The 27,194-nt window shown below is 35.2% G+C and overlaps 2 protein-coding genes across 2 annotated transcripts in view; both read right to left on the bottom strand.

Moving 5' to 3' along the window:
• Positions 1-871: 871 nt before the first annotated feature.
• LOC308430899 (olfactory receptor 1174-like) lies at positions 872-1,858 on the bottom strand (the record flags this gene model as incomplete). Its single annotated transcript, XM_080930180.1, has 1 exon — positions 872-1,858. One exon carries the CDS (start codon positions 1,856-1,858, stop codon positions 872-874), a length of 987 nt encoding a protein of 328 aa, XP_080786306.1.
• Positions 1,859-9,536: 7,678 nt separating this feature from the next.
• The window catches only part of LOC308430898 (olfactory receptor 1174-like), a gene marked incomplete at both ends in the record, with an annotated part of 71,911 nt that continues 54,253 nt past the window's right edge, over positions 9,537-27,194 (bottom strand). Inside the window, one exon of the mRNA XM_080930179.1 lies at positions 9,537-10,211. Coding sequence (XP_080786305.1) covers positions 9,537-10,211 — 675 coding nt within the window. The remainder of the gene's footprint in view (positions 10,212-27,194) is intronic.

The raw sequence follows: 27,194 nt of genomic DNA, 5'->3' as shown, positions 1-27,194 counted from the left end.
GAAGGACATCTGGGTTCTTTTCAGCTTCTGGCTATTATAAATAAGGCTGCTGTTAACATGGTGGATCATGTGTTCTTATTATATATTGGAGCATCTTTGGGGTATATGCCCAAAAGTGGATTAGCAGGATATTCAGGTAGTACTATGTCTGATTTTCTGAAGAACTGCCAGACTGATTTCCAGAGTGGTTGTACCAGCTTACAACAGTGGAGGAGTGTTCCTCTTTATCCATATCCTTGACAGCATCTGCTGTCATCTGAGTTTTTGGTCTTAGCCATTCTAACTGGTGTGAGGTGGAATTTCAGGGTTGTTTTGATTTGTATTTCCCTGATGACTAGGGATGGTGAGCATTTCCTTAGGTGCATCTCAGCCATTAAATATTCCTCAGTTGACAATTGTTTGTTTGTCTCTGTAACCCATTTTTAAATAGGATTGTTTGAATCTCTGGAGTCTAATTTCTTGAGTTCTTTGTATGTATTGTATTTTATATCTATATCAGATGTAAAATGGTAAAGATCCTTTAACAGTCTGTTGGCAGTCGTTTTGTTTTCTTGATAGTGTCCTTAGTCTTACAGAAACTTTGCAATCAAATCAGGTCCCATTTATAGATTCTTGATATTAGAGCATAAACCATTGGTGTTCTTTTGAAGAAAAATTTCCCTGTGCCTATGTGTGCTAAGTTTTTCTCACTTTCTCTTCTAATAGTTTCGTGTAACTGACAACCACAATTTTTAAGCATAATGAAATGTAATTAAAATATTTTCTGTAAAAAGTCCACAAATCCAAAGTTACATATACTTTTAGAATAGTGTAGATTAGGCATATATTTTATGATACAAAAAAAACCTCAGGAGAAGTATGTTCATAAATTTCACTTCTCAAGTCTTAGTATAAATTTAATTCTGAAGTCTTTGATCCACAATAGGCAAGAGGCGAATCTGATAAAAAGTTTAGCAAGGGCACCCTTCACATCTTTGTTTCTCAGGCTATAGATGAAGGGGTTCAACATGGGGCTGATCACAGTGTACATCAATGAAGCAATCATTTTCTTCTGGGTGGAATGAAGCACAGAAGAGCTGAAGTAAACTCCAATTCCTGACCCATAGAACAAAGAGACCACACAGAGGTGAGATCCACAGGTAGAAAAAGCTTTGTACTTACTCACAGTAGAGGACATCCTTAATAAGGAATTGACAACCTGTGAGTAAGACATAAATATTCCTGTCACAGGAATTACACCCAGTAAGAAAGTCATCACATACATGAAGACATAATTTATGTAAGTGTCAGAGTTGGATACTTTGAGAACTTGAGCCAGTTCACAAAAGAAATGTGGGATTTCTGTGCCTCTTGAGAAGTTCAGTTTATTTATCAACAGTACATGAGTCAGGGAGATACAGGACATGGTAATCCAAAACATCAGTACCAGAAGGCCACACACCTGGGGTTTCATGATAATAGTATAATTAAGGGGGTTACAGATGGCTACATAGCGATCGTAGGCCATTACTGTCAGTAAAAAATCATCCATCTCAGCAAAAGTATTAGAAAGATATACCTGTGTAAGGCATTCTATGTAGGAGATGTCTTTTCTCTGTGACTGCATGTTCACTAGCATCTTTGGTACTGTGGTTGAGATGAAACAGATGTCAATAAAGGACAGATTGGAGAGAAAGAAATACATGGGATTATGGAGATGTGAGTCAGAGCTTACTGCCAGAATGATGAGCAAGTTCCCAAGCACAGTGACCAGATACATGGAAAGAAACAGTCCAAAGAGAATGGGTTGCAGCTTAGGATCATCTGAGAGACCCTGGATGATAAATTCTGCTATCATTGTGTAGTTTTCTGTTTCCATATTACCTTTGTTATCTGCTAGAGAAAAGATAAGTTTAGTTTTTAAATAATAGCTGCTGAAACATCACAAAATAATCCTTGGTAGCTTATCTTTCATTTTGATAATGACTGTCATTTGTTTAATCAAGCAAATATTTTTTATTATTCTCAAATGTATGTAGTTTATTCTTATTTTCAATGTAGCTAAATGTCTCTCTCCTTTATCATCTATACCTGCTAGCAATTGAATTTTCATATGAATATCTTTAGACATATAAATTACCAGATTTTCAATGGTTGAAAATGTTGTTATTATGAATGCGTAAAAATGTTATTTAATTTATGAAACTACTTGCAAAGTAATAAAGTAATTGATTCTTTGAGAGTGAAACTAAAAGTTTTCTCTTCTCTGAGATAGAAAAGTTCTCTGAATTAAAGACAAAAAGGCACCAGAAAAAAGTGAGGAAAGACAGCTAGGTAGCTAGGTAGATAGATAGAGTTATTCAAGACCAAACTGTTACTCTATGACGATGTTCTTATCAGGAATTGGTAGACATTTTAAAGATTAGTGAACTAAGCAGCAGAGGAAGGTCATCAGGGGCATGGTTTGGAAATCATGGACTGCCTTCTGCATTTGTCTCATTATTTGCATTTTTGGGGAATTGCATGTTGCCTATTAAATTTTAGGCCTAAATAAATATAAATGTTATAAGTGAAGTAAATATTGAGGAGAAATTACCTACAAAGGAGAAATCTTACAATATTATTTATACATGAATGTAAATACAGGGAAGAATAGTTAGTCTAAATAAAAATGCATTAACATTTATTTAAAGGGAATGACATAGTATGAAGAGGAAATTATAATCCTAGAAGTTGATCTTGAATAGTTCTGAAATAGGAAACAGGTCAAGTCACACAAAAGAGTGAAGAATAGATTTTCTTTGGAAAAATATTGGAAAAATAATTCATCACATATAGATGGAAATGTAATAAGATTTGAAAAATATCTCAATGAAAACTGAAGTTTCTTTGAAGTACAGGTTCTTTATAGTAATAAACAGCTACTTTCCAGTTTACACTCTAAGGGTTGGTCCCCCCCCCCCACATGCATCTGCTCTGCTCCCTGTACCTACCTCACTGGCCCTAACCTGAGCATACCAGCTTTTCCAATATTCGTTACTGAAGCTGTTTCCTCTCAATTATCTGTTCAAAGATGAATCAGATGAATTTTCACAGTACAAATATCAGAGATAGAGGAAAAGGAGAAGAAAGAGCATTATTTAATTGTCATATGTCCCAGGGCTTCAATTCTCAAAGCACCCTATTAGTTTAATTGTCCTATTTTCTTTATACACGTCAAACTAGTTTTCCTGGAGTACAACAACAACAACAACAACAACAAAAATGAAAGTTGAAACTGTTAGTCAATTTTATGTTTATGTAGTTAATAGCAAACGGAGATTGATTTTTTTTAACTAAAGTAATGCCTGTTGTATTATAATCATCCAGGTTTCTAATTTAGTCTTTTGAAATAATTACCCTGACAAATAAAGTAATATATATATATATATATATATATATATATATATATATATATATATATATATATATATATGATCATAACATTATTATCTAGAAGTACTTTATTTTACTTATAAATTAATCCTGAAAATTAATTTATACATAAAATTATTAGTTTATATTAGAATATTGCTCATGGGCCACATTTGTAAATATATTACCACTAATTATATTTACTCTGTTTTACACACTATTATATACTCCTATAGTCAAAATGTAATACTGTCATCTTTGACAAGTGATTGTTTAATAAAACCCTCCAAATGTACTGGTCACTTACAACCTACCCATCTATTTCTCTAGGCTAAAGTGGAGAAATTCAACTATTAATGAAATCATGTTGGATTCTCCTTACTAGCTTGGTATGATTCAATTCTCTCTCTCTCTCTCTCTCTCTCTCTCTCTCTCTCTCTCTCTCTCTCTGAGTGTGTGTGTGTGTCTCAATACACACACTCTCACACACACAGACATTTTCTGACATACAAAATTTCTTGTTATTTTATACAACAGGTCACTAGATAATATAATAGCTCAATAGTTTTGTATTTATTTGTTATTTTATTTCTTATTTACAAATCTAAGAAGAGTATTCAGCTTGTTCTGGTGCACCTGATGCTTTAACTCAGCACCAAGGATGCAGAGGCAGATAGATTTCTGAGTCTGAGTATAGCCTGATCTACAGAGCCCTTCTGAGGATAGTAAGTGCTACACAGAGAAACCCTATCTAGAGAAAGACATCAAACAGAAACAGTATTCAAGACATCCCTTTTATTCTGAGACATCTGTTTTTTTGTGATACTTTTTTATTGGATAGTTTATGTATTTACATTTAAATGTTATCCCCTTTCATGGTTCCTCCTCTCCCACTCTAATCCTTACACCCCCTGCTCTATAAGAAAGCTCCCCTTCCCATCCACCCACTCCCAGCTCAACACCTTCTCAAGACTAAGGGCTTCTCCTCCTATTGATGCTGGACAATTCCATTCTCTAAGGCTCCTCCATGTTTACTTTTGGTTGGAGGTTTAGTCCCTGGTAGCTCTGGGGGTTCTGGTTGGTTGATATTGTTCTTCCTATGAGGCTGCAAGCACCTTCAGCTCCTTCAACGCTTTAATCTCCTCACTTGGGGATCCCTGTGTTCAGTCTGATGGTTAGCTGCAAGCATCTTAATCTGTATCAGTAAAGCTCTGGTAGAGCCTCTCAGGAGCATGCTTCTGTCAGCAAGCACTTCTTGGCACCAGCAATAGTGCTTGGGTATATTGGCTGCATATGGGATGGACCACAGGTGAAGCAGTCTCTGGATGGCCATTCCTTCAGTTTCTGCTCCACTTTTTGTCTCTATATTTTCTCCTATGAATATTTTGTTGCCCCTCCTAAAAAAGGACTGAGGCATCCACATTTCTGTCTTCCTTCTTCTTGAGCTTCCTGTTTTCTGACAGTTGTATCTTGGGTATTTTGAGCTTTTGGACTAATATGCACTTATCAGTGAGTGTATAACATGTATCTTCTTAAGTCTTTGGGTTATTCACTAAGAATAATATTTTCTAGTTCCATCCATTTGTCTAAAAATTTCATAAAGTAATTGTTTTTAATAACTGAGTAGTATTCCATTGTGTAAATGTTTCACATTATCTGTATTTATTCCTCTGTTGAAGGACATCTGAATTCTTTTAAGCTTCTGGCCATTATAAATAAGGCTGCTATGAACATAGTAAAACATGTGTACTTGCTACATGTTGGAGCATCTTTTGGGTATATGCCAAGGAGTGTTATAGCTGGGTCCTCAGGTGGCAGTATATCCAATTTTCTGAGGAACCACCAGACTGATTTCCAGAGTGGTTGTACCAGTTTACAACTCCACCAACAATGGAAGAGTTTTCCTCTTTGTCCACATTCTTGTCACCACCTGCTGTCACCTGTGGTTTTTGGTCTTAGCCATTCTGAATGGTGTTAGGTAAACTCTCAGGGTTGTTTTAATTTGCATTTCCCTGATAATCAGGGATGGTGAGCATTTATTTATGCATTTCACAGCCATTTGATATTCCTCAGTTGAAAATCTTTGTTTAGCTCTGTACCCCATTTTAAAATATGGATATTGGATTCTATGGAGTCTAACTTCTTGAGTTCTTTGTATATATTGGATATTAACCTTCTATCACATGTAGAATTAGTAAAGATTTTCCCCAATTTATTGGTTGCTGTTTTGTTCTATTGACAGTGTCCTTTCCCTTACAGAAGCTTTGCAATTTTGTGAGGTTCAATTTATTGATTCTTGATGAGCATAAACCAGTGGTGTTCTGTTGAGGAAATTTTTTCCTGTGCCTATGAGTTTGTGGCTCTACCCCATTTTCTCTTCCATTAGATTCAGTGTATCTGGTATTATGTTGAGGTTCTCAATCCACTTGGACTTGAGCTTTGTACAAAGAGATAAGTAAGAATTGATTTGCATTCTTCTGCATGTTGACAGCCAGTTGAACCAGCATCATTCATTCTAAATGCTTCTTTCTACTGGATGGTTTTAATTCCTTTGTCAAATATCAAGTGACCATAGGTGTGCGGGCTTATTTCTGTATCTTCAATTCTGTTCCATTGATCTACCTGCCTGTCTCTGTAAGCAGTTTTTATCATGATTTTCCTTTAATGCAGCTTGAGGTCAGTGGTGGTGATTTCCTGAGAAGCTCTTTTACTGTTGAGAATAGTTGTCACTATTGTGGTTTTTATTGTTGTTGTTATTCCAAATAAATTTGGGAATTGCAACTCTATGAATAATTGAGTTGGAATTTTGATGGGGATTGCATTGTATCTGTAGATTGCTTTTGGTAAGATGGCCATTTTTACTATATTAATCTTGCCAATCCATGAGCATGGAAGACCTTTCCACCTTCTGAGGTCCTCCTCATGTTCTTTCTTCAGAGACTTGAAGTTCTTATCATACAGATCTTTCACTTGTTTTGTTAGAGTCTCACCAAGGTATTTTATCATATTTGTGACTATTGTGAAGGGTGCTGTTTCCCTCATTTCTTTCTTAGCCTGTTTATCTTTTGAGTAGAGGAAGGCTACTGATTTGTTTGATTTAATTTTATACTCAGCCACTTTGCTTAGGTTGTTTGTCAGGTTTAGGAGTTCTCTAGTGAAATGTTTTAAACATAGTATTATTATCGGTACATTTTCATGCTACAAATTGGTAATCTTCACTTTTCTGTTTCTCTGCTTGCACATTAACTCAAGTTCTCAGGAAGAGCTGCAATAACATTGAACATTCTACAAGACTAACTAGCATGTAAATAATTGTTAAGATGTAGTAGCCTTTTGTAGGTCTATAGTTAAATTGTCTTGGTGTTTTAGTGTCCTAAGTAGCTGGTTACTTTCCAACTCTATATGTGATCTCATATTTTTGTGTTTATTAGACAAATTCTTTTGAATGTATAAAGTCCTTAGCATTTGCAAAAATCTAACAATATCATTAGTTAATATCTGAGGCCTAAGAGTTTCTATTTTGCTGGTACCACATACTGTATGTTTTCATGAATGTATTTGAGAGCATCTTGACTTGTGATTTATGACAAAATATGCTTTTGTACATAAGACATTATGTTGGTTAATGGCTTGCTGCATATTGCTTTGATTATGTTTAGCTATGTACCTTATATCCTTGATCTCTCTAATACAACATCAATGGGTTTTGTATTTTTCTCAAAGACTTTCAATATCTACTAAGATGTTCATGTAATTTTTCTTCTTTCAGCTTGTTTATATGATGGATTGCATTGATTGGTTTTCATATATGGAACCATTCCTGCATTCCTGCTATGAAACTTGCTTGATCATGAAGGATGATGTTTTGTATGTGTTCAGTTTGCAAGTATTTTATTGAATGTTTTTGCATAAATATTCATAAAAGAATTCAGTTTCACATTTGCTTTCTTTCTTTGATGAGTATTGTGATTTAGGTTTCAGGGTGACTATGGCTTTATACAATGAGTTTGGCCATGTTCTTTCTTTCTTTCTTTTTTTTTTTTTTTTTTTTTTTTTTTGTGGAGTAGTTTGAAGAGTATTGGTATTAATTTCTTTGAAAGTCTGGTAGAATTTTGCACTAAAACTATTTGTCTCTGGGATATTTTTTTGTTTGGGAGAATTTAATGACTACTTTTATTTCTTTAGGGGTTATGTGGCTGTTTAAATAGTTCACCTGATCTTGATTTAAATTTGTTAAGTAGTATCTATCTAGAAAATCATTCATTTCCTTAAGATTTCCCAATTTTGTAGAGTCTGTACTCTATTTTCTTCAAAGAAAATAAAGTACAGTCTTTGAAGAAAAATCTTTGATTTCTGATTATTTATAACAGTTGGCCAAAATACATTTTTTTCTGGGTCAGTCCTGTATTTTGATTGTTCTGTGAGTGAGTTTCTCTAATGCTGAAAGGGGATGATTAAATTAAATTTGATATCAGGAACTGTGAGAGAAACCTAGCATGTTTCCCAATAACAAAAGATTACTTTCCCTGTCTCTAGTTGTCTCTCATTAGTAGATTTTGGACTTTGCCATACCTTCTGCATATTCTTAATCATCCTATAATCACTTCCTGTAAACTTGTTTCTTGTTCCTTCTCTTAAATTATGATTAACTTTGTTTAATTTTGCTTAAAACACTTAAGCAGAAAGGTCTCAGAATAAAGGTATATGTTAAGAGTGAGTCACAACACAACTAAAAGGTTTATTCAGTAAATAACACAATTTTGGGCTTCACAGTTTGATTAAATGTCCTGCAACAAAGAACACAAACTATGCCATGCTCTGAAAGCTATGAGTCTCTGCAGTCACATCTCATTACTTCCAAATAGAAATGTCTCTTATCATAGATGGCATCTATACTACTTATTCTGTGGGTATCATCAGCCAAGTAGAAGGTGGTCTGTTAGGCACAGAACATTTATTTAAAAAATTTACAGGAGTGATTCACCCATTTTTACTTATGACTTATTTTGTCATGGGATTCTTCTCTGTCCTCTCTCTCTATTTCCCTCTCTTTTTCCATCTATCGCTCCCCCCTTTCTTCCTTCTTCCTCCCCCCTTCTCTCTCACACACACCTTTTTAAAATCAGATTTATACTATATAAGGTATAACTATACCAACATGAGTGGAAGAACCAAAATGTCCTACCCCCACCAACTCAGAAAATTCTGGAGGGAAGTGTAGAAAGAAAGAAAAGGCAAAGAAAACTGAGGAGAGTGATGCAGAATTTTGGCTTCCAGATATGATATAGCTACTGTATTCTTGAACACAGAGCAGGTGTGATTAGCTCTACAAGACCTCCACAAAATTTGGCCTCTCAAAACTTGCTATGGAAGCAGAAGGGGCTCATAGTACCCTGCCTTAATTAGGGTTATTATTGCCGAGGAAAGATAACATAATCAAAACAACTTTTATAAAGGGTGGCAATTAATTAGGGTGGCTTAGTTTCAGAGGTTCAGTTGATCATTATCATGGTAGGAAGGAAGACAGTACCCAGGCAAACACAGTGCTGGGGAAGGAGCAGAATGTTTTGCATCTTGATCTAACTGTAACCAGAAGAAACAGACACTTCCACACTGGGTAAACGTTTAGCATAAGACCTCAAAGCTCACCATCACAGTGATTTACTTCCTTCAACAAGGCCATACCTACTCAAACACAGCCATATCTCCTAATAACAAAAGTTCTCATATTCAAGCATATTCAAACCACCATAGTTCCTACCCATCTGTAAAGTTACAGTTGATGGGGGAGAGAAATATACTATAATATGGTGTCCCAGGATTAGTATTTTTATAACATTTTCCTTAGGAAAAATAAGAATACTATTAAATTAAGGTGAAGAACATTAAAACCCCCAAATAATTTTTATGAACCCGCTTTGACTTCATAAGCCACAATTATTATCAAATTAAAATCCAAAAATAATCCCATAAGAATGACTGCAAACCTTAAATGTCATACACAGAAAATTAAAATATTATCTGAAAAATGTACACAAATGCAAAGTTACATAAAATTTCAGAATAGTGTAGATTAGGCATGTGATTTTTTTTAAATAGAAAAAGTCCCAGGAGCAATATATTCATACAATTTGCCTTATATTTCATCGTATGAATTTAGTTCTGATGTCACTAATCCAGAATGGACAAGTGGTGACTCTGATTAAAAGTTCAGCAAGGGCACCCTTTACATCTGTGTTTCTCAGGCTATAGACGAAGGAGTTCAACATGGGGCTGATCACAGTGTACATCAATGAAGCAATCATTTTCTTCTGGGTGGAATGAAGCACAGAAGAGCTGAAGTAAACTCCAATTCCTGACCCATAGAACAAAGAGACCACACAGAGGTGAGATCCACAGGTAGAAAAAGCTTTATACTTACTCACAGTAGAGGACATCCTTAATAAAGATGAGACAATCTGTGAGTAAGACATGAATATTCCTGTCATAAGAATCACACCTAGTAAAAAAGTCATCACATACATGAAGACATTATTTATGTAAGTGTCAGAGTTGGATACTTTGAGAACTTGAGCCAGTTCACAAAAGAAATGTGGGATTTCTGTGCCTCTGGAGAAGTTCAGTTCATTCATCAATAGGACATGAATCAGGGAAATACAGAACATGGTAATCCAAAACATCAGTACCAGAAGGCCACACACCTGAGTGTTCATGATAATAGTGTATTTAAGGGGGTTACAGATGGCTACATAGCGATCATAGGCCATCACGGTGAGTAAAAAATCATTCATCCCAACAAAAGTATTAAAGAAATATACCTGTGTAAGGCGTTCTATACAGGAGATATCTTTTCTCTCGGAGTGCATGTTCACTAGCATCTTTGGTACTGTGGTTGAAATAAAACAGATATCAATAAAAGAAAGGTTGGAGATGAAGAAGTACATAGGGTTGTGGAGATGTGCGTCAGAGATGACAGTCAATATGATAAGCAGGTTCCCAAGCACTGTAACCAGGTACATGGACAGAAATAGCCCAAAGAGAATGGGCTGCAGTTTAGGATCATCTGAGAAACCCAGGATTAGAAATTCTGCTATCATTGTGTGGTTCTCTGTTTCCATATAACTTTTGTATCTGTTAAAGATAAGGTAAGGATGGTTTTTAAATAAGAACTACTGAAACATCACAAAATAACTTTTGAAAGCCTATCTTTTATTTTGACAATGATTGTCACTTACTTTACCAACTTAAGTTTCCTGACCATTAAAACATATATGTAGTTATTCTTGTTTTTAATTTAGTTAACCTCTCATTTATCATCTACAATTGCTGTTAGTTTAATTTTTTCTATGAACCTCTGTGGGCAGTTTACCCTCTTCTAAAGCTTTTGAAATACATTAATTTCCTTTTTACAATTGTAATATTCTATTTTTAATAGCTCAGTCATTTCTAGTATACAATATTTATCTGTTATTATCTTCATGATTTTTAATCCTTATTTTCTCACTACATAATGATTGCTGTTATTATATTTAATATTAAAAATGCCTTATGAACACTATCTTTCAATGTGTATTTCTTTTCATTTTTATACTATTATTATTAATATTAATTGACTACTTTGTAATGATTAGTTGGGTACACAAAATTCCACAAGTTTCTACTTAACTGTGAGTTAGAAAATAAACTTTTTCTCAGGTTTCTTAAACACAATTTTGATTTGTTTATTGACATCAGTGTACATGAGAAAATCATGAAAACTTTTAAGTTAATCAGGAATAATTATCATTGCATATACCCTGTTAACTGAAACAGTAGCGATTGATGCCACATTGATAATATAATTGTAATAGATGTTTTTCCCATATGAAACCCATGAACCACTTACAATTAATGAGATTTCCTGAAGCTCCTTCTTTTTAAAAACTGCTTCTACATGAATGTCTCTGGGAAGAGAAAGAAGTGTGTGGATTATCGAGATGAGATTAGAAAACAAGAGCGCATACCATCAGTATAATTAATCAGGGGAAACTGTATTTTCATGTGCATTTATACATTCATAGATAGGAGTATGAATACATTGCTGTGAAATCCAGAACACTAATGATTAAAATATGTAGTAAATTAATTTTATTGTAAATATTGAAGGGTAATGTAAACAAAATCACCATAGAAAAACAAAAGTTAATTGTTACATGTACCTTGCCAATTTTCAATGATAGAATGTGTTGGTATTATGAATGCTTCAAAATTTTATTTAATTTGGCACAAAACATCTGCAAAGTAGTAAGGTAATCTATCCTGTGACAGTAAGTAATACCTTCTCTGCGGTAGGAATGTTTAAGCAAAGAACATAAGGCAATAGAGACAAATGAAGAAGAATGAGAGGGTATAGGAGAGAAACATTCAATGCTGAGAAAAAATGTAGGTACTATATTATATGGTCACCTGGAATGGGTGAGGATTTCAGTAATCAATCAAATAATAAGCAAAAAATGAGGGAATTAGGGACAAAGTATTAGGCTAATGTACTGTCTTCTGTCTTTTCCTTATGCCAATATAACTTTTGTCAATTTACATTCTTTATTAGCCAGGGATCCTGAATTTTTTGCCTCATTATTTGCATTTTTTGGTGAATTATATTTTTGCCTCTTATATTTTAGGACGTAAATGTTAGACATTAAAACATATTGTGGAGAAATCACCAACAAAACAAATTTTACAAAAAATTATATGAATGTTAGTAAAAAAAAGAATAGTAAATATAAATTCTTAAAGTTATATAAAAGGAGTAACATGACAAACAGAAAATTATAATTCTAGAAATAAATCTTAGATATGAAATATTAAATTGAAAAAAAAGTCTTACATGACACTACAAGTCAGAGAATTGAGTGGAGAATAAATAGATTCTCTCCAGAAAATAAAATTGTAATTTAAGTAATATATCAAAGATGGGTTGATGGAAAAGAGACTCAGAGAAATGTTTGTAATAATAGAACAGGCACTTTGCACTTTATATTCTTTCAGGGTCTAGTCAACTACATGCATCCTCTCTGCTTTTCTTATGTACCCTACCAGCCATTACTGGAGCATAACTGCTCTTCCAGTATTTGTTACTGAAGCAGTTTTCTCTCATTTATCTGTTCAGAGAAGGCAGATCAGATGAGTTTTCACAGCACAGATACTGGAGGTGGAGAGAAAAGGAGTAGAAGGAGCATTATTAAATGGACATGTGTCCCAGGGCTTGAATTCTCAAAGCTCCTCATTGGTTTAATTGTTCTATTATGTTTACACTCTCTAAAAGTTTCCCTGGGGTACAAGAAGTAAACTTAAATTGTTAGTCAATTTTGTGTTTATATAGTTAATATCAAAGGGAGATTGATTTATTATCTCTGAGGAAGTACTCTTTATTTAGGTTTTATTAAAATCATGCTATGTTTTCACAACCCAAAAGATCCTAACGAACAATCCAAGGAAATCTGTATCATGTCTCCTTTAACATTAGTGGGTTTGAGAAGTGTTATATATACACTATTACAGAAGAAAGTAATATTTATATTATAATAATTCCTGATTATTTCTCAACCTTGTTAATTAATTATGTTACTTGACAGATAAAATCTTATATAAATTCCATAATATATGATGTTTAAAAGTATTTTAAATAAGTCACAAATTAAATCTGAGATTAATATATGTGTGCAATTATTATTTCACATTAGAGTATTGTTCATGTATGTATAAAACTAGTGTATCAATAATTATAATTATTCTTGTATACATATTATCATACATTCCCATAGTCAAAGTATAATTTAGTAATCTTTGGCAAGTGCTTGTCTAATATGACCCTTCAACTCTACTGGCTATTTACAAATTTCTCATGAACTTCTCTATGGTAAACTGAAGAAATTACAAATATCAATGAGATCATGATCCATTTTCTTTATGTTGGTTTATTTCAACACACACACACTAACACTCACTCACACACACACACACACACACTCACACACACACACACACACCTTTTCTGACATACTAATTTTCTTATTACTTTACCCACTAGATAATATGATAATCTAGAATTTATTTGTTGTTTTCCTTTATTTACAAATCTAAAAAAAGTGTTCACCTTGGTTCTGGTGCACCTAGTGATGCATGCCTTAATTCTAGAACTTGAAAGGTAGCTCCAGACAGATATCTAAGCTTGAGGGCAGCCTGGTCTACTGAGCAAGTTTAAGGACAGCTATGACTGTACAGAGAAACCCTACCTTGAGAACATAGAAAACAGTTTAAGGAATCTCATTTCTTCCCTGCCTTCTAAATGCCAATTCTTACATTACTGTTGATGCATTTCAATGAAAGTGAAGCAATCTTCACTTTCATGTTTCTATGCTTGTACATTAACTCAAGTTCTCAGGAAAGGATGCAACAATATGAAGCTCTCTATAGGACTGATTATCACATACATAATTGTAGAGTTAGACATTTGCATGTCCACAACTTCCTAAGTAGGCATTTACCATCCAACTCTGTATGTGACTTAAGATCTGTGTTTCTCAGGTAATTCTTTTTGAGTATACCAAAAGGTTCTTAGCATTCATGAAAATTAGCAATATTAGTATGCACTAACAGAAGCCTAAGAGTTTTCATTTTGCTGTTACCACTTACTGCATATTTTCAACAGAGTATTTTAAATGATCATTATTTATGATTTATGCTTAAGTATGTTCTTTTTTAATAAAACAACTTTATTTTACAAAACAAAGATAAATGTACAGATTTTAAACATTTTTTGCTTACAATTATACATTTTTGTCAGTACTTTTTTCAGATTTTAACATAATTTTTACATAAAACTATATGAATATATTTTTTTAGTAAGTACTTGATTTTTTTCAAGGTTTGATTGTATGCCTTGAAAACTTAATAGTTACAATGAGCTAAAGTACATGTAAGACAAAATGTAACATGGAAATAGTTAAAGTTGTCTTGTTTTGTTAATATTTTTTGTTTTGTTTTGTTTTCTTTATTTCTTGGACTTCATACAGTCTGTGAGTTGTTTCTGGGGGAGTGCAAGCCTCTGGGGTTAGCATCCCACTATCAGTGACTGCATATTATGTCTGTTCTTTTGTGACTGGGTTATCTCACTCAGGATGATCTTCTCTACATGCAGCCATTTTCTTAAGAATTTGGTTAAGTCATTGTTTCTGGTTGCTGAGTAGTATTCCATTGTGTATATGTACCACAGTTTTTGTATCCATTCGTCTTCTGAAGGACATCTGGGTTCCTTCCAGCTTCTGGCTATTATAAATAGAGCTGCTATGAACATTGTGGTGCATATATTTTGTTGTGTATTAAAGTGTCTCTGGGGTATATGCCCAGAAGTGGAATAGCTGGGTCTTCAGGTAGTACTATATCCAATTTTCTGAGGTATCGCCAGACAGATTTCCAGAGTGGTTGTATTAGCTTGCAACCCCACCAACAGTGGAGAAGTGTTCCTCTTTCTCCGCAGCCTCGCCAGCATCTGCTGTCATATGAGTTTTAAATCTTGGCCAATCTGACTGGTGTGAGGTGGAATCTCAGGGTTGTTTTGATTTGCATTTCCCTGATGGCTAAGGATGTCGAGCACTTCCTCAGATGTTTCTCGGCCATTTGGTGTTCCTCAAGTGAAAACGTTTTGTTTAGCTCTGTACCCCATTTTTAAATAAGGTTATTTGATTTTCTGGTGTCTAGCTTTTTGAGTTCCTTGTATACCTTGGATATTAGGCCTCTATCTGATGTGGTGTTGGTAAAGATCTTTTCCCATTCTGTTGGTTGCCGTTTTGTTTTCTTGATGATGTCTTTAGCCTTACAGAAACTTTGCAATCTCATTAAGTCCCATTTGTTAATCTTTGACCTTAGAGCTTGAGCCATTGGTGTTTTGTTCAGAAAATTTTCTCCTGTGCCTATGTGTTCTAAGGTTTTCCCTACTTTCTCATCTAATAGTTTCAGTGTATCTGGTTTAATGTGGGTATCTTTGATCCACTTACACTTGAGCTTTGTACAAGGAGATAAGAAAGGGTCTATTTTCATTCTTTTGCATGCTGAGTGCCAGTTGGACCAGCACCATTTGTTGAATAGGCTGTCCTTTTTCCATTGAATATTTACTGCTCCTTTGTCAAAAATCAGGTGACCATATACATGAGGGTTCATTTCTGGATCTTCTATTCTATTCCATTGATCCACATGCCTATTTCTGTACCAGTACCATGCAGTTTTCAGCACAATTGCCTTGTAATATAGCTTGAGGTCCGGGATAGTGATTCCCGCAGATGTGTTTTTGTTGTTGAGGATGGATTTTGCTATTCTAGGTCTTTTGTTATTCCATATGAAATTGCACATTGATCTTTCCAATTCCATGAAGAACTGTATTGGAATTTTGACGTTGATTGCATTGAATCTGTAGATTGCTTTTGGTAGGTTGGCCATTTTTAAGATGTTGATTTTTCCAATCCATGAGCATGGGAGATCTTTCCATTTTCTGAGATCCTCCTCAATTTCTTTCTTTAGAGGTTTGAAGTTCTTGTCATACAGGTCCTTCACTTGCTTAGTTAGAGTCACACCAAGGTATTTCATAGTTTTTGTGACGATTGTGAAGGGTACGTTTTCCCTAATTTCTTTGTCCACGTTTGTCCTTTGAGTATAGGAAGGCTACTGATTTGTTTGATTTAGTTTTGTATCCAGCCCCTTTGCTGAACTTGTTTATCAGCTGTAGGAGTACTTTGGTGGAATTTTTGGGGTCACTCAAGTACACTATTATGTCATCAGCAAAGAGTGATGTTTTTATCTCTTCCTCTTCGATTTGTATCCCCTTGATCTCCTTTTGCTGTCTAATTGCTTCAGCCAGGACTTCCAGTACTATGTTGAATAGGTAGGGGGAGAGTGGGCAGCCTTGTCGAGTCTCTGATTTTAGTGGGATTGCTTCAAGTTTCTCGCCATTAAGTTTGATGTTGGCTGTTGGTTTGCTTTATATTGCTTTTATTATGTTTAAGTATGGTTCTTGGATTCCTGTTCTTTCCAAGACTTTTAACTGGAAGTGGTGTTGGATTATGTCAAATGCTTTCTCAGCATCTAGTGAGATAACCATGTGGTTTTTTTCCTTTGAGTTTTTTTATGTGGTGGATTACGTTGATGGATTTTTTTTTATATTAAACCATCCCTGCATCCCTCGGATTCGGTTTGCAAAGATTTTGTTGAGTATTTTTTGCCTCAATGTTTATAAGTGTGTTGGTCTAAAGTTCTCTATCCTTGTAGGGTCTTTGTGTGGTGTAGGAACGAGGATTATTTTAGCCTCAAAGAATTAGTTAGGTAGTGTTCCCTCAGATTCTATTTTGTGGAATCATTTGGAGAGTATTGGTATTATGTCGTCAATAAATATCTGATAAAACTCTGCACTGAACCCATCTGGACCTAGGCTTTTTATTGGTTGAGATGCTTTTGGTGACTGCTTCTATTTCTTTAAGTGTTATGGGATAATTTATATGGTTTACCTTGTCCTGATTCAACTGTGGTATCTTGTACCTGTCTAGGAATTCATCCATTTCTTCCATTTTTTCCAGATTTGTTTAGTATAGGCTTTTGTAGTAGGTTATGATGATTTCTTGAGTTTCCACAGTTTTAGTTGTTATGTCTCCACTTTCCTTTCCGATTTTGTTAATTTGGATACTTTCTTTTGCTGTCTAGATTGTCTTGCTAAGGGTTTATCAATCTTGTTAATTTTCTCAAAGAACCAGCTCTAGGTTTTGTTGATTCTTTCAATGGTTCTTTTTGTTTCTATTTGGTCTATTTCTGACCTAAGTTTGATTATTTCTTGCTATCTTCTTTTCTTGGGTGTATCTCCTTTCTTTTGTTCTAGAGTTTTTAACTGTGCTATTAGGATGCTAGTGTATGCTCTCTCCAGTTTCTTTCTGGAAGCACTCAGCGCTATGAGTTTTCCTCTCAGTACTGCTTTCATTGCATCCCATAGGTTTGGGTATGTCCCATTTCATTTTCACTGAATTCTAGAAAATTCTTAATTTCTTTCTTTATTTCTTCTTTGACCCTGCTGATATTTAATAGAGCATTGTTTACTTTCCATGTGCATGTGGGCTTTTTGTTTTCTTTGACGTTATTAAAGACCAGCCTTACACCATGGTGATCTGAGAGGATGCATGGGAATATTTCTATCATCTTGTATCAATTGAGGCCCGTTCTGTATTTAATAATGTGGTCAATTTTTGAGAAGGTGCCATGGGGTGGTGAGAAGAAGGTGTATTCTTTTACTTTAGGATAGTATGTTCTGTATATATCTATTAATTCTAGTTGGTTCATAGTCTCTTCTAGTTTTACAGTTTACTTGTTCAGTTTCTGTTTCCATGATCTGTCCATTGGTGAGAGTGGGGTATTAAAGTCTCCCACTATTATTGTGTGGGGTAAAATGTATTTTTGAGCTTTAGTAGGGTTTCTTTTATGAATATAGGTGCTTTTGTATAAGAAGTATATATGTTAAGGAGTGAGGGTTTTCCTCACAGATTTCCCCGGTAATGAGTGAAAAGTGTCCTTCCTTATCTTTTTTGATAACTTTTGGTTGGAAATTTACTTGATTCGATATTAAAATAGCCACTCCAGCTTGCTTCTTGGAGCTGTTTGCTTGGAAGTTTTTTTTCCACCCTTTTACTCTGAGATAGTGTCTGTCTCTGTCTCTGAGATGAGTTTCCTGTATGCAGAAAAAGGCTGGATTTTATTTATGTATCCATTCTGATAGTCTATGTCTCTTTATTGGGGAGTTGAGACCATTTATGTTAATAGATATCAAGGAATAGTTGTTTCTGTTTCCTGCCATTATTGCTTTTTTGGGTTGAGTTGTGTCTGTGTTTTTTTCTTCTTATAGTTTTCTTGTTTAGGAGTTTTCTGGCTTTTATTATGATGTGGTTCCGCTCATTGTATTGGGTTTTCCACCTATAATTCATTGTAGTGCTGTTTTTGTGGTCAGATATTGTGTGAATTTTGATTTGTCTTGAAATATCTTCGTCTCGCCATCTGTGGTGATTGATAGTTTTGCTGGGTATAGCATCTTAGGCTGGCACTCGTGCTCTCTCAGGATCTGTATGATGTCTGTCCAGGCTCTTCTAGATTTCATAGTATCTGTTGAGAAATCGGGTGTCATTTTGATTGGTCTGTCTTTATATGCTACCTGACCTTTCCCCCTTACTGCTTTTAGTATTCTTTCTTTGCATTTGACATATGGTGTTTTGACCATTATGTGTCTAGAAAAATTTTTGTTCTGGTCCAACCTATTTGGAGTTCTGTAGGATTCCTTTCTGCTGGTGGTCATCTCATTTTTAAGGGTAGGGAATTTTTTTTTTTTTTTTTGTCTTCAAAACAAGATTTATTTTTTTTTAACATGAAAATACATGGAAAATACATTGGTCTCTTATCTGTCACAAATAAAACTCAAATTATTAATCATAACAAGAAGTGTTTCTTGAGATATTTCCATCTACACAAAAGACTAACAGCTTATTATTTTTTTAAAGATTTTAAACATTTTTTGCTTAAAATTATACATTTTTGTCAGTACTGTTTTTTCAGACATTAAAATAAATTTTACATAAAACCATGTGAATATGTTTTTTAGTCAGTACTTGATTTTTTTCAAGGGCTTGACAGTATGCATTGAAAACGTACTAGTTGCAATAAGCGTAAAGTACATGCAAAACAAAACGCACCATGGAAATAGTCAAAGTCTTCTTGTTTTGTGAATATATGTATATTTTTTGTTTTCTTTATTTCTTGGACTTCATACAGTCTGTGAGTTGTTTCTGGGGGAGTGCAAGCCTCTGGGGTTAGCATCCCACTATCAGTGACTGCATATTATGTCTGTTCTTTTGTGACTGGGTTATCTCACTCAGGATGATATTCTCTAGATGCAGCCATTTTCTTAAGAATTTGGTTAAGTCATTGTTTCTGGTGGCTGAGTAGTATTCCATTGTGTATATGTTCCACAATTTTTGTATTCATTCGTCTTCTGAAGGACATCTGGGTTCCTTCCAGCTTCTGGCTATTATAAATAGAGCCGCTATGAACATTGTGGTGCATATATCTTTGTTGTGTATTAAAGTGTCTCTGGGGTATATGCCCAGAAGTGGAATAGCTGGGTCTTCAGGTAGTACTATATCCAATTTTCTGAGGTATCGCCAGACAGATTTCCAGAGTGGTTGTATTAGCTTGCAACCCCACCAACAGTGGAGAAGTGTTCCTATTTCTCCGCAGCCTCGCCAGCATCTGCTGTCATCTGAGTTTTGGATCTTGGTCAATCTGACTGGTGTGAGGTGGAATCTCAGGGTTGTTTTGATTTGCATTTCCCTGATGGCTAAGGATGTCGTGGACTTCCTCAGATGTTTTTCGGCTATTCAGTGTTCCTCATCTGAAAATGTTTCGTTTAGCTCTGTACCCCATTTTTTAATAGGGTTATTTGATTCTCTGGTGTCTAGCTTTTTGAGTTCCTTGTACACCTTGGATATTAGGCCTCTATCTGATGTGGTGTTGGTAAAGAACTTTTCTCATTCTGTTGGTTGCTGTTTTGTTTTCTTGATGATGTCCTTAGCCTTACAGAAACTTTGCAATCTCATTAAGTCCCATTTGTTAATCTTTGACCTTAGAGCTTGAGCCATTGGTGTTTTGTTCAGGAAATTTTCTCCTGTGCCTATGTGTTCTAAGGTTTTCCCTACTTTCTCATCTAATAGTTCCAGTGTTTCTGGTTTAATGTGGAGATCTTTAATCCACTTACACTTGAGCTTTGTACAAGGAGATAAGAACGGGTCTATTTTCATTCTTTTGCATGTTGAGTGCCAGTTGGACCAGCACCATTTGTCGAATAGGCTGTCCTTTTTCCATTGAATGTTTACTGCTCCTTTGTCAAAAATCAGGTGACCATATACATGAGGGCTCATTTCTGGATCTTCTATTTGATTCCATTGATCCACTTGCCTATTTCTGTACCAGTTGTGGGTTTTTTTTTAAATTTTATTTTAAAAGAACAAAGATAAAAGAAAAAAATTTAAACATTTTTGCATAAATGTATACAAATACGATTGTGTAAGTGCTTGGCTTTTTTTTTTTATTGTGTCTATTTTGGTTCTAAATTCCTTCTTTTATTTTTTAATCTTTTTGATTCTGTTTTCTTCTAGTTATTTGAGTGTTTTTCTTGTTTCTTCTTTAAAAGCTTCCGATTCTTTATGCTTCTATTCCCGTTCTTGTTTAAGTATTTCTATTATCATCTTGAGGTAGGATTTTATGTCTGAGTCTTCTTTTTCTGGAGTATTTGGCATTCTGCTGTTTTCTGTGATGGGAGAGCTGGATTCTAGTGCTGCCAGGTTGTCTTGGTTTCCCTGTGGAGCGTTCTTTCGCTTTCCTTTTGCCATCTTGTTTTCAGTGATTGGTTCTTGCCTTTGCTTTGTACCTGGCCTGTGTCCTTGGATCTCCACTGCTCCTAGTGGTGTATGTTCAGAGTGCCTGTTGTGCACCCCAAAAACAACCGGCTGGAAACAAAGGGCCCCAGGCTGCCGGGTTCCTGGATCCCTGGATCAAGCTGGTCAGGTGACCACTTTTTCTGTGCTCTGCTGCGATCTCTCTTCCCCCTGGCTAGTCCGAATCTGTTTTCAGCCTGTTCTCTTCAGTTCTCTGTGTGTGGGTCTTCACTTTTTTTGGTGTTGGATGTCACAAATCTGAGTCTTTATGACTAACTATATGCTACATGCATTCAGAGGTCCATAGAGGCCAGAAAATTGTATTAGATACCGTTGATTTGGCATTACAGGTGGTTGGGAGCTGTCCAGTGTGGATGCTAGAAAATGAACTCCACTTTAATGGAAGAGTATCAAATATTTTTAAACACTGAACTATATTTGTGAACTCTGCTTTACTTTTCTTTATTTGGCCAACTTTTATAAATGATCAGAAATCAAAGATAAAAAATACAGAAAAATGTCATTGAAATTAAAGGGTCATCACTTCCCTGCTCTCTGAGTCCTCTATGGCAAGCAAAGCTGCCCTGAGCACCCTGTTATAAGATGGATACCTCCATTCTCCTACCACCTCTCTGCCCACCTTCATGAGATCTGAGGATTCTAAAACATGCAGGTAATCTTCTCTTTGAAATCCCATTATCCACATGGGATGGCTTCTCTGGACAAGCCAAGATGCCCTTTTTAGTCTCCTAATAAGGGGAACCTTCATTTTCCTGCCACCTTTCCACTCATTTTCAACAGACCTGCTGATCCTGAACCATACAAGTTATCTTCCCTTCCTCTGTCCAACTTCCCTGCTCACCGAGTCCTCTGGAGGACCTCATGCTTTTCTGGGTAGAATAGTATTTTATCCCAACAACCCCCTGCCCACCTCGTCAGATTCTGACCCATACAGACTTGCTGATCCAGAACAATATGGCCCATAGATACTCACTCATCTGAGGCTCATAACAAAAGAAATATTGAACTTAACTCCTTGCCCATACCTACTATGACAGGAACATTCAAGTGCCAAAGACAATTGGATAGCTAAATGCCATTAAAATTTTTTTTAATTCAGGGCAATATGACATTTAAAACTTACAACTACTCTACAAGAGCAATCCTTGGATATCCTAACACCATTGAAACACAAGAAAATGACCATAAATCCAAAATTTATAAAAATAGAAAAGAACTTTATAGAAGAAAGGAAAAAATCCTTTAAAGAAAGATGAAAACTTCATGAAGTAATTATTTTAATTATCTGAGTAGTTCTCTGTTGTGTAAATGTAACACTATTTCTGTAGCCTTTTTGCTGATGAAGGACATCTGGGTTGTTTCCACCGTCTGGCTATAATAAATAAGGCTGCTATGAACATAGTGGAGTATGTGTCTTTCTTATATGTTGGAGCATCTTTAGTATATACTCAGGAGTGGTATAGCTGAGTCCTCATGTAGCACTATGTCCAATTTTCTGAGAAACCTCCAGACTGATTTGTAGAGTGGTTTTACCAGTAGCAATCCCAACAGCAATGGAGAAGAGTTCTTCTTTCTCCACATCATCACCAGCATTAACTGTCACATTAGTTTTTAATCTCAGCCATTCAAAATTGTGTGAGATGAAATATCATGGGTTGAGGTTTTGTTTTGTTTTGGTTTAGTTTGGTTTTGGTATTTTTGGTTTTTTTTGGGGTTGGTTTTATTAGTTTGGTTTGGTATTTTGTGTTGCATTTCCCTGGTGAACCTAACAGTGGACCTATAAAAGTTTACTTTTAACAATTATTTACATGCTCTCAGTCTTGTAGAATGTTTAATGTTATTGTAGCTCTTCCTGAGAACTTGAGTTAATGTGCAAGCAGATAAACAGAAAAGGGAAGATTACGAATTGTAGCAATAAATGTACCAAGAAAAATACTATTTTTAAAACATTTCACTAGAGAACTCCTAAACCTGGCACACAACATTAGCAAAGTGGATGAATAGAAAATTAAATCAAACAAATCAGCAGCCTTGCTCTAATCTAAAAATAAAAAGGCTAAGAAAGAAATGAGTTAAACAGCACCCTTCACAATAGTCACAAATAGGATAAAATACCTTGGTGAGACTCTAACAAAACAAGTGAAAGATCTGTATGATAAGAACTTCAAGTCTCTGAAGAAAGAATATGGAGAAGATCTCAGAAAGTGGAAAAGTTTCCAATGCTCATGGATTGGCAGGAATAATATAGTAAAGGTGTCCATCTTTCCAAAAGTAATCTACAGATCTAATGCTATCCCCATCAAAATACCAACTCAATTCTTCACAGGGTTGCAATTCCCAAATTTATTGGGAATAACAGCAACAAAAAACCAGGACATTAACAACTATTCTCAACAGTATAAGAGCTTCTAGGAAAATCATCATTCCTGATGTCAAGTTGTATTAAAGAGAAATCATGGTAAAAACTGCATACAGAGACAGGTAGGTAGAACAATGGAACAGAATTGAAGACACAGAAATAAACCCACACACCTATGGTCACTTGATCTTTGACAATGAACTAAAACCATCCAGTGAAAAAAAGCATTTTCAATGAATGATGCTGATTCAACTGGCTGTCAGCATGCAGAAGAATGCAAATCGATCTTTACTTATATCTTTATACAAAGATTAAGTTCAAGTGTATTGAGACCTCCACATAATACCAGATACAGTGAATCAAATAGAAGAGAAAATGGGGGAAGAACCTCAAACTCTTAGGTACAAGAAAGAAATTTCTCAACAGAACAACAATGGTTTATTCTCTAAGATCAGGAATTGACAAATAATACCTCACAAAATTGAAAAGCTTTGGTAAGGCAAAGAACACTGTCAATAGAACAAAACAGCAACCAATAGTTTAGGAAAAGATTTTTACTAATAATACATTGATAGAGGGTTAATATCCAATATATACAAAGAAATAAAAAAATCTTGGAGTCCAGAGAACCCAATAAACATATTTTAAAATGGGTTACAGAGCTAAACATAGTATTCTCAACTGAGGAATATCAAATGGCTGTGTAACACCTAAATAAATGTTCAGAATCTTTGTTCATCAGGGAAATGCAAATCAAAACAACCCTGAGATTTCACCACACCATTCATAGTGGCTAAGACCAAAAAACGCAGGTGACATCAGGTGCTGGCAAGAATGTTGAGAAAGAGGAAAACTCTTCCATTGTTGGTGGGGTTGTAAACTGGTACAACCACTCTGGAAATCAGTCTGGCAGTTCCTCAGAAAATCAGATATAGTACTACCTGAAGATTCTGCTATTGCACTTTTGGGCATATACTCCAAAGATGCTTTAATACATAATAAGGGCACATGTTCCACCATGTTAATATCAACCTTATTTATAATATCCAGAAGCTGGAAAGAACCCAAATGTCCTTCAGTAGATGAGTGGATATAGAAATTGTGGTACATTTATACAATGGAGTACTACTCAGCTATTAGATGACTTTACAAAATTCCTAGGCAAATGGATATCATTCTGAGTGAGGTAACCCAGTCACAAAAGAACATACATAATATGCAGTCACTGGTAATTGGATACTAGACCCAGGAAGCTCTGAATACTCCAGGAACAACCCATAGACCATAAGAAGCACATAAAGAAGGAAATCCATAATGTTGTAATCTTAATCCTTCTTAGAATAAAAAAAAAAAAAAACAAATAAGCACCCTCTTTGAGTGTGGTACACCTAGACCTTAAATCATTAATATTTAAGAGCTAAGAATGCAGCCTTGTGGCAATTCTTGGTATTTAAAAATCATTATGTTTAATCTTTACACACCAATAAAACTTTGACTGTTTCAATAAATAAGAAAGTCAGATATAGTAGAATAATAATGCATACCAAGGCCAGCTGAAATGTAGTTACATACAAATGAAATCTACATAGCTGCTGTTCAGTGCTAAGGCTAAGAGAAATGGAAAAAACTGTTTTTGTACAAAGATTTGCTGCGAGGAGCTTCTTAGATGTCTCCATTCTGGCCTACTGCAGGTAGTCTCTTATTTCAGATGGTGGGTTCCCTGGAGAGATGTGTCTCCTGCTTCTCAGGGTCCCAGACGTCATTCTTTTTTACAAATGGCTTCTGAGATATCTCTACCCGGGCCACTGCTGGCAGTCCCTGTCATGATATGCTGTCCCCAGCAGTCTTTTTACCTTTCTTCATGATTATAATATTTACCTCATAATCTGATTTGTCATTAATTTATTGCAGTCTGTTTATTAAACAAATGTTGTGTCTGTCTATGTGTCTGCTTTATTTTGCTTAAAATTTTAATATTTCCTCATATATACTTTCTAGCATTGCATTTCTTTATATCTTGTTGGACTCCATTGTGTAAATATATCCCATAATTTCTCTTTCCACTATCATGTGTATGGGAATTGATACTGATTTTATAACTTTTCTACTTTGAATAGTGTCAGAATATATATAGCTCTATAGTTATCTCTTTGTATGATGACATTACATCATACAAATACATAAACAGGAGTGCTATGGATTGTTGCTACAGTAGTTTTATTTTGACTTTGCATATGCATGTGTGTATCTGTGTGTGTGTGTGTAAGAGAGAGAGAGAGAGAGAGAGAGAGAGAGAGAGAGAGAGAGAGAGAGAGAGAGAGAGAAAGAGAGAGAGAGAAAGAGAGAGAAGAGAAGAGAAGAAAATGAAAAAGAGGGAGAAGGAGGAGGGGAAGAGAAAGAGGAGGAGGAGGAGGAAGAGGAAGAGGAAGAAGAAGAAGAAGAAGAAGAAGAAGAAGAAGAAGAAGAAGAAGAAGAAGAAGAAGAAGAAGAAGAAGATGAAGATTAAGAAGAAGAGAATATTTTCCCTAATGACTATATTCATTTGGATTCTTGTCTTCAGTGTATATTTTTTTTAAAATAGATATTCTTTCAAAGATTTTTAAATTTATGTGTATTCTATAGTAGAAATACTAAGAAGAAAGATGACACTTTAGTGTAGTTTTATAATTGGTATTTCATAATTGTTCAAAATGTACACACAATTAAATATATGTAATAAGTTTGAACATATTATCCTCTAGTCTCCCTACCTCCTCATATTGTCCTTCTTTCCATTTCTGTCTGTTTCTCAGGGTGGGCCTTTTGCAGGGAAGAATGTCTGGGAATGGAAGTTTATGGCTAAACACTCTAGATCTCTAGGTACCTCAATAGAATGGCAATCTCTGTTTTGAGCCTAGGAGACCACAGGTTACATTCTTTTCTTCCATCTACATGTGAAGGGGCTTGGATCATTGCCCTTATGTGATTGATAACCACAAATTTATGGGGGCCTGTGGCTAGTAACAGCGGCTTGGTACCCAGGAGCAGGCAAAGCTTCTACCATCCCTTCAGGGTCTCCTGGGATTCTAGCCTTAAACTCAACTTGGGACCAGGCCACCTTGCATGGTTCCACACTGTTTGCTTTACACCCTCCTACTCCTATCTCCCACCCAGGTACCTCATCCCTCTGCCTCCCAATGACTATTTCCTTCCTGATTCTAAGTGAAATTGAAGCATTCTCAATTGGGCCTTTCTAATTCTTGTACTTTTTAAAATTTGTGGATTGTATCCTAGGTATTCTGTACTTTTTGGCTAATATTTACTAAGGATACATGTTCTTTTGGGTCTGAGTTACCTCACATAGGATATTTTCTAGTTTAATCCATTTGCCTGTAAAATCTATAATGTCCTCATTTTTAATGACTGAATAGTATATTACTATTTAAATGAACCACTTCTGGGAGAATCCCCATCCCTGACCTTAAGATGGACTACAAAACAATAGTGATAAAAACTGCATAGTATTGGTACAGAAACAGAGAAGTCGATGAGTAGAATAGAATCAAAGACATAGAAGTAAACCCACATACCTATAGACATTTTATCTTTGACAAAAAGCCAAAAACATACAGTGGAAAATCAAACCATCTTCAATAAATAGCTCTGGTCTAACTGGCTGTCTGTATGTAGAAAAATGAAAACTGATCAATATTTATTACCTTGCACAAAGTTCAAGTCCAAGTGAATCAAGAACCTCAACATAAAACCAGATAGAATAAATCCAGTAGAAGAAAGAGTGGGAAAAAACTCAGACTCATTGGCAAAGGGGGAAATTTCCTGAACAGAACAGCAATGGCTCAGGATCTAAGAACAATAATTGATAAATGGGACCTCATTAAAGTGAAAACATTTTGTAAGGCAAGCGATTACACCAAGAAGACAAATCAGTA

The sequence above is a fragment of the Micromys minutus genome (genome assembly GCF_963924665.1).
Source record: "Micromys minutus genome assembly, chromosome: 16".
NCBI lineage: Eukaryota > Metazoa > Chordata > Mammalia > Rodentia > Muridae > Micromys > Micromys minutus.
The sequence above is the reverse complement of the archived record's forward strand: the minus strand, read 5'-3'. Positions and strand labels throughout refer to the sequence as shown.